This window comes from Chlorocebus sabaeus, chromosome 1, assembly GCF_047675955.1.
Source record: "Chlorocebus sabaeus isolate Y175 chromosome 1, mChlSab1.0.hap1, whole genome shotgun sequence".
NCBI lineage: Eukaryota > Metazoa > Chordata > Mammalia > Primates > Cercopithecidae > Chlorocebus > Chlorocebus sabaeus.
The window spans coordinates 122155827-122170416 of NC_132904.1; the positions used below are offsets into that span (position 1 = coordinate 122155827).

At 52.6% G+C, this 14590-nt stretch overlaps 1 protein-coding gene across 1 annotated transcript in view; it reads left to right on the forward strand.

The window, feature by feature from the left end:
• Nucleotides 1-14327, forward strand: part of DCPS (decapping enzyme, scavenger) — a 40025-nt gene extending 25698 nt beyond the window's left edge. The window contains 4 exon segments of the mRNA XM_008021443.3: nucleotides 6457-6570; nucleotides 11855-11965; nucleotides 13924-14157; nucleotides 14159-14327. Of these exon segments, the coding sequence (XP_008019634.2) occupies nucleotides 6457-6570; nucleotides 11855-11965; nucleotides 13924-14157; nucleotides 14159-14191 (492 nt within the window). The 3' untranslated portion in view covers nucleotides 14192-14327.
• The last annotated feature ends 263 nt before the right edge of the window (nucleotides 14328-14590 follow it).

Sequence of the window (14590 nt, forward strand, 5' to 3'; positions counted from 1 at the left end):
TTATATAGCATGGTCAGAGAAGGCTTTGGGGGTGAGGGAACTGATGCTGGTCTTGGTCCCACCTGATGTGCTTGGGCATGCCATGGAGGCTCTCTGGGGACCTCAAAGCAATCCAGTCCTTTGGAAGAATGTGTGTCTGCTCTGCAGTAGCCCTGATCCAGCCTCAGGATGACTGTGCCATTGCTTTGGGTCCATGAATGGGTAAAAGGCTGATGTTGAGTTAGTCCCACCCAGTCCAGACTCTTATTCCTGGTTTTACCTGTGACAAACTGGCCTGCAGGATCTCAGTCTCAGAGTAAAAAGCTCTTCCCTCACCCACTCCCCCTTGCATTCGTCCAAAAGAAGGCAGGACTCCATTGGCCCCGGGGATTTGGTGCAGGGACTCCATTCACAAGCTGGCAGTCATCTGGCCAGGCCAGATGCAAGGCTATTTAGCGCCAAGATCCTGACTCCTCCCTGGGCCTAGGCCCAGTGCCAACTGGAGCCTCTGCCTAGAACTGGCCCCATGTGAGTACTCAAAGTTAAATATGATTGATGCTTATTGATGAGTCAGTTTCTTGCCCACTCACTGACTCTCACACTGTTCCTTATCTTCATCGTTCACCCTTGTTCTCTTTGAGCATTTCTCACTTTTCTCCCCAAGATTCAGGTCACTGTGGTGGAGGGTGTTGTGATGTGAGGAACTCACAGCCACTCCTCCCTGGCCCAGAAGAAGGGAGGGGGTGCTGTGTCTGTGGGCACTGCAAGCTGAATTGTACTCGAGAGGAGTAAGGAAGGGGAGGTTGGCAGGACCTGCAGGAACAACGTTTCCTTGGGAGGCCTGTGTGCCGCCAGCCCCCTTCCCCAGCCTGGTTCAGCCGTGGTCTCCCTGGGCGGCAGTTTGCATGGGGTGCGTCTGGCTCAAGCTGACTTGCTTTTTTTTGTTGTTGGTTGGTTGGTTGTTTTTAAAGTCCCAGCACTTGTTCTGTTTTCCAAGTGGAAAGGAACTATGTCTCCACCTTCTTAGAGTTTCTGCTGTTCAGGGTCCTAGGGAATCTCCTGGAACAGTTGTTCTGTTGTGCTGGTTGTGCAAACCTGAGATTCAAGTAAGGAAGGCCTGATGTGGTTGGTGTGAGTAGCTGGGATTACAGGCACGCGCCACCATGCCTGGTTAATTTTTTGTATTTTTAGTAGAGATGGGATTTTGCCATGTTGCCCAGGCTGGCCTCAAACTCTTGAGCTCAGGCAATCTGCCTGCCTTGGCCTCCCAAAGTGCTAGGATTACAGGTGTGAGCCACTGTGCCTGGCTGTGTATATTCCTTATTATACACCATTCTGCAGTTCCACTCGGAGAAGAGCACAATGAAAACTCCACTACTCTTCCAACTCCTGACAGACGGGAGCAGTTTATGTATTCCTTCTTGGCTATTTCTAGTTTACAAGCACTCAGCTTAACTGGCAACAGTCATTATGTTTACTGAGTACCTACTATGGACCTGGTCCTATGCCAGGCTTTGGAGAGTCACCAAGATGATGAAACCTAGACAGGATCCTCACAGTCTAACAGGAAAGATAGACTTGTAAACGGGCAATCGTGACAATGGGATGAGCACTCTGATCCCTAGATGAGCTACCGTGCTGATGCAGAGGGACAGTGACCAGCACAGACAGTCGGGACTTCACAGGGAGAGGATCCTCCCCTTGGGTCTTAAAGGACAAATAGAAATTTACCAGGTGCACCAGGGGAAGGAGGAGCAAGTCCAGAGGCACACAGAGCTGGAATCATCTGATGCTTTGGGGGAGCTGCAAGGAGTTTGGTGTGACTGGGGCTTGGGCTGCTGGAGGATCAGAGGCGACAGCACAGAGATGGTAGGCAGGGGCCAGGCGGAGGCACATGGACTTTGTCCAGGGGGCCAGGAGTTCCTGAACCTTGCTTGCCATTAGGATTGCCTGGGGATTTTCATAAGTACTGAGCACGGAGCACTATTCCGTATCTGCTGAATCTCACCCTTCAGGGAGTGGAGCTGGGAATTGTGCATTTAAAAAAACCTCTCTCTCTCTCTGTCTCTTTCTCATATTTCTAACAACCATCAGATGTGAGAACAGTTGCCATAGGCGGTGAGGGTGCCCTAAACAATTTTAAGCATGTGGACAATATGGTCCGATTTGCAGAATTAATTGGTGGCGTTGGGGTGAGCATAGAACAAGAAGACTGGGAAAGCCCAGTATGGGTGTGAACCAAGGTAGGGACAGTGGGGAAGGATTCTGGAGCAATTTCAGAGGTAGGTCTTCACAGGGCTGGATGGGGCTTAGCAACTGGTTGATGTGGAGAGGGGAGGGAAGAGGCTGGGTGATGAGTGGATAGAAGGATAATTCATGACCCAGTATAGGGGACAGAAACAGAAGAGTGGGTTTGCATGGAAGACAGTGAGTTCAGTTTGGAATTTATTGAGTACTTACTATGCATAGTGCCAAGAACTGCTCTAAGCATTTATGTGCATCACACCTCATTTATTTATTTATTTACTTATTTATCTATTTTTGAGACAGAGTTTCACTCTTGTTGCCCAAGCTGGAGTGCAATGGTGTGATCTCGGCTCACTGCAGCCTTCTTCTCCCAGGTTCAAGTGATTCTCCTGCCTCACCCTCCCAGATAGTTGGGATTACAGGTGCCCACCACTACGCTGGGCTTATTTTTGTATTTTTAGTAGAGATGGAGTTTCACTATATTGGCCAGACTGGTCTCAAACTCCTGACCTCAAGTGACCTGCCCACCTTGGCCTCCCAAAGTGCTGGGATTATAGGTGTGAGCCACCGCGCCCAGCCTCACACCTCATTTATTCTTCACAGCAGCCATTTTGGAGACAGGTCTCAAAGCCCGGCAGTCTGGTCCTAGTATCTGTGCCCTAAGCCAGAGATACTGTTTGACTCCTTAGATGTGAGGTACTTATAACTTCCCAGTAAAAACTGCAGTGGGATGTCTGGATCTGGAGCCTTCGAGATCATCTAGTTACAAATGTCTGTCTGTGAGTCATCCAGCTAGACTTCAACCTCAGCCTGGTGTTTGGATTCTCTGTCTGTCATCTAAGAGCAGCGTGACATTGTCCTTAATTTCAGAGCCTTGGTTTCCTTGTCTGAAAAATGTAACTAATGGCTCTTCCCTCCTGGGTGTTGTGGAAGTTGAGAGAGGTGCCATGTATCATGTGCCTGCTATTGTTTCCAGCACAGACTGATGCCAGGATGGTAGCCACCATTCTCTACTCCAGGTGACTGTTCAGAGGAACAGGCACAGCAATGTGAGAGCTAAGACACCTGGGAGACATGGCCACACCACACATTGCTGGAGGGGAAGTGCAAGGCAGCAGGCAGAAGCAGAGAGCAGGAGGTGATGAGGAAGGAGCAAGATGTCTCATGGGAGGTCAGGGCGGGAGAGAAGGTACCGAGGGAGCTGCTAGTGTCACCTACTGCAAAGAAGTCCAGCCAGGTGAGTTGCAGAAAGCTGACGGCATCACCCACTGCTCAGTTTATCCGCAGGGCTGGCCAGGTCTCTTGGGCTTGGTTTCAGATGGTGGCACTCCCCATTACAGAGCCCTCTGTGTTTGTGTGAATTTTGTTCTTTCTTTCTCCTCTCTTTCTTATCGGGGCCTCTGGCCTTGAGGCTTCCTGTGGATGCAGCTCCCTGCCACTCTCCCAGCGGCCTCTCCCAGGAGGCAGCACGTACCCTGGCCCAGGGCGCAGGCTCAGGAGCCAGATACTCATGGTTGGAATTGGCTGACCCAGCGTGAACGTCCTTGCACTTGCATTCTCCTTACCTGTAAAATGGGGACAATGTCCAGGCGCGGGGGCTCACGCCTGTAATCCCAGCACTTTGGGAGGCCAAGGTGGCAGATCACTTGAGGTCAAGAGTTCGAGACCAGCCTGGCCAACATGGTGAAACCCCATCTCTACTAAAAATACAAAAATGAGTTGAGTGTGGTGGCACATGCCTGTAATCCCAGCTTCTTGGGAGGCTGAGGCAGGAGAATCACTTAAACCTGGGAGGCGGAAGTTGCAGTGAGCCAAGATCATGCCATTATACTCCGGCCAAGAGTGAAACTCCAGCTCAGAAAAAACAAAAAGCAAAAACAAACAAACGACCCGTCTCTGCTAAAAATATAAAAATTAGCCGGGCGTGGTGGTAGGTACCTATAATCCTAGCACCTGAGGCAAGAGAATCGCTTGAACCTGGGTGGCGAGGTTGTAGTGAGCCGAGATCACGCCACTGCACTCCAGTCTGGGCGAAAGAGCAAGGCTCCATCTCAACAACAACAAAAAAATGGCGACAATGATAGCAGCCACCTCTCAGGGTTGCTGTGACACTGAGAGCAGTGCCAGGCAAAGTGCAGCTGCTCTCACGGTCATCACTCCTTCCTGTAGTCACTCATCCTCCAGCCTCGCTCTTATTACCTCTCTCACCACCTCCTTTGCTTTCACCGCCTTTCCCTCTTTTCCTGTCCCCAGTGACTCTTGTAGCTTCTGGCATACCATCCCACCACCTTTGCCACTCGTAGGGGGCCTCCCTTATGCTGGCTGTGCTGGGCGCTTTCACGTGCATGTTCTCTCTGAAAGCCTTCACCATGCTTACGTATATATCATCAGCCCTATTTTACAAAGGAGGCATCAGTCGCTCACCCAGTGACAGCTGGGAGATGAAACCAGGTCTCCTTGGCTCAGAACCTGCTCACTCTCGCTCTACCAATCAGAGGCAGATGCCGCTTTTCTGTGAACCAGGGACAGACTGTGGGGAGGCTTGCTTATGGGGTGCGTTGGGGCTTTCCGTAGGGAATGCCATCTCCCTCCCTCCCTTTTATTTCCGCTGGCTTTTTCCTCCGGCAGCACATTCCCAGGAGATTTCAGGTCAGAGAGGAAATGCCTCTGTGGATGTGCTGGCCATGCATTGCTCTGGCCCAGGCACTGCATGAGGAAGCGGCTGTCGGGTGTCCTCCAGACCCCTCCCAGGAAGGGGCCTCATTCAGTTTCTTGGGAACTGCCTGTCTTTTATTGTGAATGGACCACATTGTGACTGGCCTGTGGGTCTTGTCAGGGGTTTGGGGCTTTGTGAGGGGTTTGGGGCCCTCTGAACTGAAATGCTTCCTGTGGGTAGAGAGCTGCAGGAGACCTCGGGGCCCAGCTGCTCTCTCCCCTAGTCCGTCCCAGCTGAGAGGTGAGGATGCAATGCAGTGTGTTCAGCCCTCCGGGCTCAAGGTGTGAGGTTGTGTGGACCCTAAGGCAGTCCCCGTGTCCCTGGCCTTCGGTGATGCTGCCTGTCCAGCACTTCTGTGAGTAGAAGGAAGATCATGGATGACTGCCTGGTAGTGTCGGTTCTCTGGCCTCCCCAGCCTACCTCCTGTCCGTGGCTCCTTCTCCTACATCAGTGAGCTCGGAGTTTGTTCTGACTATGAGGAGGAAGGGGCGGTAGTGTGTCCTCAGCCACTCCCCTCTCTGGTTTCCCAGCAGGTCTCTCCCCCGGATGTAGGGCTGAGTTCACTGTCCTGCATGAGTTCATGTTTGCAAAGGGCCCTGAGAGCTGGGGGAAGTAGAGAAGAGCTGGAGGTACTGAGGTTTGACGCCTGTGACCCCCAGGGCCTTCTCAGCCCAACCTCCTGCAGCCTCCTAACCTCAGACAGGCCTCCAGGACCATCTCTGTAAAGTGATGTCCTCGGGTCCACATAGGCCTGGGAGGGGTCCTCTGCAAACTGTTGACAGCAGATGATCCAAGGGTGACACAAGGGCCAGGAGCCTGGGTAGCCCTGAAAGGTCTTGGTGAGGTCGCTGTCTCTGTGTCTCCACATAGCTTTCATTTCTGCTTTGCCATGCGGGGCCTGTGTCAGCAGAGACTGCTGATTAACCGGCATCTGCAGCGGCTCCAGGCGGGCTGAGGTGCTGATGAGAATCCCGGCACGGTGGGAAACCTGCACACATGAGCTGCTAGAGGCAAAGGCTGTCACTGCCCTGGTGGGTAGCCGGCCCTCCACAGAAGGAAACCTTGGTGCCCTCAGCCTCCTACCTTGCTTTGCCCCATAGTTCTGAATAGAGTGAAATAGGATCCATGGAGGCAGCTCTTCCCCTGAGTCCTGTGGGCAGTGGAGGGGGTCACTGCTATAGAGGGCAGACACAGCCTGGGTCTGCCAGGCCTCCGCAGAGCGCGTGCACTATGCTGATCAGGAAGAGCCTGGCCCCATTCGAGCTGCAGAGACTCTTGTGATGACTCATGGCTGAGTGCCAGCTGGAGTGGGAAGGGGGAAAATCCCTTCTGGACCCCTAAGGACAGATGCTTGGGGACAGGGCAGCCCGGATGTAGATCCTCTGAGCGTGGCGGCCTTTTATAGCTTGGTCCTGTCTCCTGGAGAGGCCAGGGAGTGCACCTAGCTCAGTTTGGGGTGTCTCTCAAGGGGTGATGAGTATATTTGTGAACCATCTCTCTCCCCTTCCTTTCAGTGGGTGTATAACATTCTCGACAAGAAGGCTGAAGCGGACCGGATTGTTTTCGAGAACCCAGATCCCTCTGATGGTTTTGTCCTCATCCCTGACCTCAAGTGGAACCAACAGCAGGTAAAGGTTTCTGGCTGGAATGCCCTGGTCTCTGGCCACCCTGCTCCAAGTGTGAGTCCTTCTGACTGTCCTCTTTCTCACGCTGGCCTGTCTCTAAGCAGATTATAATTAACCAAGGGTTGGCCTGAGCTCTCTGTGGGAACCGGGTGGATACCTGTCATACCTAAGTGCTTTTGCTTTAATGGGTCAGCTTAAAACCCTTTCTGGCTGTCCTCCCACCCAAGAGGTAAAATGGGGTGATGTTTGCGCCCGTGACTACATAGGCCATTCCTTACCAGCCAAGTGGTCTGGGCAGCCGCCTGTGCTTCCAGCCACACCTGGAGCCCTCGGGTGGGGTGTTTCCATTTTCTCCGTTCCCCGTGACACCAGCAGATCCAGGCAGGCCCGTGTTCTGAAGCCCTGGCAGGCAGGAACCATGGTGACCAACCCAAGGCATCTCTTCCTCAGCCCGAGCTGTGGAGTAGCTTAGTCCAGACTTCTACTCGGGCCGCTTGGCCCCTTGCCCTGGCCTCCAAGCACCTCTGCTTCTCCTACTTTCCTAAGGAGCAGGTTTGGGAGGAGCCGTCCTCCCTCACAGGTATCCCTTTCCAGTTCCCTGTGGCCTTCTGTGTCTCCCAGACCAGCCCACCACCAGAGTTATCACTTACCACCACCTCTTTTACACCTGAGAGTTCACAAACCTTTATACCCTGATGGTGTCAGAAACTGGCAGAGCCACTGTGTTGCAGAGAGTGCTGTTCTTACCACAGACTGGAACCTGGCTGTGCTCAGCCTGCAACAGAAGAGGGGCCTGGATAAGGCCGAGGTAGGCAGGCAGGCATGGGCACTGGGAGCAGACGGACATCTCTCCTCCACTTTCCCCTGTGGAGTAATCCAGGCTCAGATGTGCCGTTCTGCTCTTGGTGGGCCCATCTAGTTTTTGCACCCCTCACAGGCTGGAGAGACTCTCGCAGAGAAGGTCTGCCCCTCCATAGGCTCATTCCCTCTGCTTTCTCAGTTGTGGCTGCCCGTGAGGCCTTCAGTTTTGACTTGGGGTAAAGGGGTGGGATTTTGGCTCAGAGTTACACAGGCAAGTGAGCATAATTCGTCTCTTGACAAGTGGCTTGTGGGAATTCCCAAATGTGGCCCAAGGGGTGGGAAAGAATTTGAAGGGATTTTCCGAACTTGCAGCATTGATTGATGATTTCCTAGAGCAAGTAAGTTCAAAGAAGAGGGCTCTCCTTGTGTGGGGCGCTGCAGCGAGAGGCTAAGGGGATGCCTGCATCCACTCTGCCCTTCCCTGCAGCTTCTCTCTGCCTGTGCCACCTTCAGGCCTTGAAGGAGGGAGCCAGGACTGGCTCTGTAGGCATTTGAAGAGGTAGGACCTGAAGGCCCCTTGTCTCAAACTGAGCGGTGGCTCTGCAAACCCCCATCTGTCCCCTGGGGCTGCCCTGCACCTAGAGATCCAGGGTCAGAGCCTGGGTCACAGGAGGTGGGGCCCACCATTAATGAGAATCCCAGCAGGGCCATGGAGGTGTGGGGTAGGAGGACCTTCTGCTGCACGAGACTCTTGAAGACTGAGGAGCTTGCCAGGGGATTGCAGTCTTAAGGCCAAGGAGGGACAACAAGAGATAGACTTATCCGTCTCTGTTCCAGAAACCCTGAATGCATTTGAGCCCATGGCAGAGAAGAGAAATCTGCCATCCTTCTGACCCCAGTGCTGGCAGGCTCTGCTTCACCTGCCAGTGGAACCTCCCTTTCTCTGTCCCCTTTAAGACAGGAAAGGCTTTAGGAGCTGCACTGTGGCTGCCAGCCACAGGGCTGGAATTACTTGTCCTCAAGGGTCATGAAAGGGCCAGCTTAAATGTCACACTTTGCTTCATAGCGATGGCAGGTGTGGTCCTTCTTAACCTTTGCTTAATTCTTTTTTTTTTTTTTGAGACAGAGTCTCACTCTGTTGCCCAGGCTGGAGTGCAGTGGCATGATCTCAACTCACTGCAACCTCCACCTCCCGGGTTCAAGCAATTCTCGTGCCTCAGCAACCCAAGTAGCTGGGATTACAGGCGTGAGCCACTGTGCCCAACCTTAATTCTTACTTGACTTTTGATGATGCCCTATTTTAGTGTCTCAAATATTTGACTTGTGACAGCACTGAATTTGATAATTCTCTTTGAATTAGGCAATGTATCCAGCAGGAAGACAGGCCATGCCTGGGCTTCTATTCTTTGTCTTTGGGACAGGGAAGGGCTGGGGATAGGGAGGCACCCTGGTGTTTGCTTTGAGGAGCTTTCCTAGCCACCTTGAATCTCCTTCTGCCACTCGTCTTGAAAGTTAAACTGTCGGCCGGGCGCGGTGGCTCAAGCCTGTAATCCCAGCACTTTGGGAGGCCAAGACGGGCGGATCACGAGGTCAGGAGATCGAGACCATCCTGGCTAACACGGTGAAACCCCGTCTCTACTAAAAATTACAAAAAACTAGCCGGGCGAGGTGGCGGGTGCCTGTAGTCCCAGCTACTCGGGAGGCTGAGGCAGGAGAATGGCGTGAACCCAGGAGGCGGAGCTTGCAGTGAGCCGAGATCTGGCCACTGCACTCCAGCCTGGGTGACAGAGCAAGACTCCGTCTCAAAAAAAAAAAAAAAAAAAAAAAAAAAAAGTTAAACTGTCTCCAAACTGATGGCCCTGAATTAAAGAGATAATCCATTTTTTCATCCATTCAACATATATTTATCAGGTGCCTGTTTGCTAGAGACTGTGCCTCCTTAGAGGTTATAACATCCCTTCTTCTGTTCTCTTAAAGGATCACCTATGTATTCTTTTTTTTAATTTGTTTATTTTCTTGTAGGTTTAGTTTATGCATGTGGCAAAAATGCACACAGTACAGAGGATATTCAGTGAAAGTATGCTCCCTCACCTCACAGCCCTTCCTTTCCCTTCCCCAAAACAACTATTGTTGCTATTTCTTTGTCTCTGGTGACCTTTCCGTATTGGGTATATAAACATATATGTACATGTGTATATGGATACACACGCATGTTCAGTTCATATGATTTAAGTTCTTTGGTCTAAAGTTCTCAGACCAGGCAGCTCTTCTTTTGAGTCACCCCAGAGGTTAAGAGCTGAGTCTCCAATGCTCCAGCAATTCTCTTTCTTCCTGCCAGGAAACTATTACTTTGATTTTACTGTCTTGACTTGTAAAAAGATACTGACGATGTCTATCTGTCTTCCCAGAGTGACTGATGGGCCACCTTCTGGGGCGCCAGCCTGAGGCCCTCTCCTGCCCTGGCCTAGCTTTCTTCAGATCACTTCTCTGAGTGAGCAGGCCCTTTGGCTGCCAGCAGGAAATTTTGGGTCATGTCTAATATCAAAGAATGGATTATTTTCCCTGCCTTACCCAGCCTGTTAACTGACACCCAACACCACGGGCTGACGCCCAGCACCAGGCTCCATGCCCTATTCTGTGCCAGTGGAGCAGAGAGTTGCGAGTTAGAGTCATGTTTGTGACTTGTCAGCAGACATCATCTAAAACAAATGTTACTATTATTTGGGAGTTCCGTTACAGTAACACATAGAACAGCTGAAAACATACACATCCACCACCACGTGCACATGCGCACACGCGCACACACACACACAAAATTCAAGTTCAATTTTGTTTCTGGGCTTCTCTTTGCACTCCTAAGTCCAAAGTGAGAGAGTACATTTCTTGGCCACAGGCCATGAGAGAGTACACAGGGGACTTGGGGCAAACTGAGGCCTGGTGCATGTAGCTCAGCTACACGTGGGAGCTTCCTGTGGGCTCATCTGCAGAAGGTCTGAGGCAGAGAACACAGATTCTTAGAACTCTGGCAGGAAAGAATGTTCATGGCATGTAAAGACCATGGCATAGTTGGATATCAGGCAGTCATATAGAAAAGCCCATCCTGAATTTTCAATTTGAGGCCCCAGGAAATTTGGTTGGGTGAGTCATGGTCCTCAAATTATCTCCACAAGAAATCTGGTAGCTCAGACAGAAGGGCAGGACACTGCTGGGTTCTCCCCGTGCCTGGCCCCTCAGAGCCTTGACGTCTGGGGCCTGCCAGGCGCATGGATGTAATTACCAGGCAAGGCCAGGGTTTAGGTGAGCAGGGTGGGTTTTCTGGGCAAGAGGAAGAGTTCATTTGCTCTCTGGCACAAGATCTTGACTTTAATTCTTTGTACTGTTGTGACCTCCAGGTTTTTAGCCAGGCTGTGCTCAGGAAGGACGGCCGGAAGGTGTCCTGTGAGATAGGGGAAGAGAGAAACAGGCTTACTGTCCTGGTGTGTGTGTGCTGCTAAGCTGGCCCTTGGCTCCCTTCTTGGCCTTCAAACCCCACTCCACCCCTTCATGAGCCTTGACTCCAGATAAATCAAGTTGCTTCCTCTCCCCTTACATATACATTCTATGCCCTATACATTCGTACCCTATACAGTCTTGCCTCCAACCCTTTGCTCTGTTTCCTCTACCTGAATATCCTTTCTCCAAATTCTACCTCTTTTTGTAGACCTGATCCTCTGCCTTCTCTTCCAGGAGGCCTTCCTGGGTTCCTCCAGGTAGCTAGAGTCTTTCCTTCCTCCTGCGCTGGGATTATGTTGTGTCTTACAGCAGAGCTACCTGCATACATGCGATGAGACTGTAAACTCTTAGAGGGAGAGAGTTGCCCTTGCTCTTTCTTGAACCTCCTGGCTCCCTGCCCCTGACAGCTCTGGGGAGTGAGTATATAGAACTGTCTGCCGGACATGGTGGCTCACACCTGTAATCCCAGCACTTTGGGAGGCCGAGGTGGACGGATCATGAGGTCAGGAGTTTGAGACCAGCCTGGCCAATATGGTGAAACCCCGTCTCTACTAAAAATACAAAAAGAAAAAAAAAAAAGAGCCGAGCATGGTGGCACGCACCTATAGTCCCAGCTACTTGGGAGGCTGATGCAGAAGAATGGCTTGAACCCGGGAGGTGGAGGTTTGCTGTGAGCCAAGATTGCGCCACTGCACTCCAGTCTGGGTGACAGAGCGAGACTCTGTCAAAAAAAAAAAAAAAAAAAAAAAAAAGAACTCTCACATGGTATTCTCTAGCAAGAAGCATACACAGAAGGCCTGCTTCTCAGACCATCCCACACGCCCGGGGTATGCGGATGCGTGCATTGCTGGCGGGTCAGTCCTGCTGCGGGGTTTCTCCTGGCGCTGTAGGCCTCAGGGGTAGGTGCTTCCTGGCTTACGTGAGAACTCCGGGGTTGGCAGCCTCCCCAGGTCTGTTCCCTGCTAAGCCTGGTCTCCCCTTGCTCTCTACGCAGCTCGATGACCTGTACTTGATCGCCATCTGCCATCGCCGGGGCATCAGATCCCTACGCGACCTTACTCCGGAGCACCTGCCGCTGCTCAGGAACATCCTCCACCAGGGGCAGGTGAGCGGCTTCACCAAACCACGTGGAAGCCCAGGGAAATTAGACTCAGATTCCAGTGTGTTCCTGGGCCCCTTTCCTCACCCTTCCCAGAGTCCATCTTGGAGAGACTTCTCTCTGGATGCCAGTCTCGGGGACCCCATTAGGCTCTTCAGGTTGAAGAGCAGGGCTCTTTGTCCCTGGTCCTGCCTGGCGCCCCAGCTCTGCTTTCAGCCACCTTTCCTCACCCTCACATGCCTTCCTCAGCCTTTCTGCATCCGGGATGCACTTCCACCCCTCACCCCATAGACTCTGGTCCTTAAGTCCTGGCCCCTCCTACTCCAGGATCACCTGTCTGTCTCACGACAACCATGACAACCACATCACGCCAGAGTTTCTTGGGAGTATGGGCACATGACTTCGATATGTGTGTACACGTGTGTCTCCTTGTCTAGATTGAAGACAGGCTGAATTCTGTAGCACCTGGTGTTCTGGGATACTTTCTGTCTGGGATATTTGTTGAATTGAATGAAATTATCAGGGCTCTAAACAGAGCCCAGGAGCAGGGGGGGATGGGGAAGAGTGTCTAGAATCTTGGGTGTGGTCCTGGCCTGACATTTGTACCCTAACCAGCTGAGTGGCCTGGGGTGGGTCACTTCACCTCCCTAAACCACATTACCTAGATGGATCCCTTCTAAATCCACCATCCTACGGGGCTGGGTCTCAGTCTTTTTTCTACTCTGAAATGTGATGATCTGCCTAACACGCCAGAGCTAGCAGTCACAACAATGCCCAGCCAGGAGAGAGGTTGGCCCCTTTTTGACCAGTGCTGCTTCGAGGTGTTAATGCAGACCTGGAGGAAAGGCTCTGCCCACACCCAGCTTCCCCCTGCTGCTGGGCCCCAATCTGTCTTCCCTCCTGCCCACCCATGGCACCACCCCTCGGCTGCCTTTACCTTTGTGGGGTGACTTGTTCAGATCCTGAAGCAGTTCCTGGATATTACAAATGGCAGAGAATGGTGTCTTTCTCTTGGGGAGATGCCAGGCCAACACTTTGATCTGCCCAAGGAGCTCTGACAGCTCCACCCTGGCAGGCAGACCTCACTTACTCCAGGATGCCCCTCGGGTGCCTTGGCCCTGGTCCCACCCTGCTGCAGAGATTCCTGGGGTGAGCTCCAAATGCAGAACACAGTTCTGGGGTGTATACTGAGCCCACTGAGGCCCTAGTATTTTTCTCTTCACCTCTGACCACCTCAGTGATTTGCCCACAATGGAGATAAGAGTCTCCGCTTAATTCTGTGCCTTGCAGGCTCCTGAAGGTAAAGGCTGGTAGAAGAAGACCCTCCCCTGAGCAAGGTGGAGGTGGGCAGAGGGAGCCAGGGCCACAGTCAATGCTTTCCTCTTCTGCAAGGAGCCCACCGAGACTTCCCCGGGTCTGTGTGGGAGCAGCGCCTCCCACACCCCTTCCACAGTCCTTGCTCTTTCACCAAATTCTCAGCATAGCCCCATCCCCATCTTCATTGTTTCCAAGCTCCACCCTGTCCTATGCTAAAAGAGAGAATGAGGCTTCCTCCTATCCACTTCATGACTGATTAAATTGCTCCTAAATCATGAAAGTCCCCATAGTCTTGGGAGTCTGGGGCCTGTCTGTAGACACTGGGCCTTCCAAGATTCCCGGCAGCAGCTGTTTGAGGAAGCCAGTGTTTTATCTACGTTGGGTGGGGAATGCTGATTGAGGCCGCTCCCCCCTTCTTTTGGGAGAAAGAGTCTCAGCTTTGCTGCTGTCACCTGCACTTGTGGATTTCCTAGACTAGAAGACAGAGGAAGCTGAAGCGGACAGCAGGCAGAGAGCTGTTCGGAGGGTTTTTATGAGCTGTCCCAGGCCAACCCGGGATTCAGACGGGAGGAGGGTCTCGGTGGGGACATGGCACCGGGCCTCAGACAGCACGATGACTCCTGGCCTGCCTGCCCCTGTCTCATCAGGAGGCCATCCTGCAGCGCTACCAGCTGAAGGGAGACCGTCTGCGAGTATACCTGCACTACCTGCCCTCCTACTATCACCTGCACGTGCACTTCACCGCCCTGGGCTTCGAGGCCCCCGGCTCAGGTGTGGAGCGGGCCCACCTGCTGGCTGAGGTGATCGAGAACCTGGAGTGTGACCCCAGGCACTACCAGCAGCGCACACTCACCTTCGCCCTCAGGGCCGACGACCCCCTGGCTCAAGCTCTTGCAGGAGGCTCAGCAAAGCTGAATTAACTCAGGCAGAAGAGCACAGATGTGTGGGATTGGGGGAGGAGTGGGGACAAGATTTTTTATCTCCAAGTGAATTTTCTAAAAATGTATTTTGTACCGGCTTATTCCTAGTAGTGAATAAACTAGTGGGCTCACTCAGTGTGGACAGTGTGGCCTGGGAGGCAGACAGATGGTGGGGGAGAGTGGGTGGGTAGAACCTGTAGGGAAGGCCTTGAGAATGGCGGAAAGTCTCCAGGTGGTGGTTTCAACTGACGGGTGGGAACTGCCCTGGCAGGGTGCCAAAGGCCTTCTCCAAGCCCCAGGGCTCACCGTCCATGGTGGCTTCCTTGTCCCCACTCTGTGCCTCTCCTGTTTGCACTCCTTATTCTGCTCCTCCCCCTCTCCCCTCCTCCTTCCT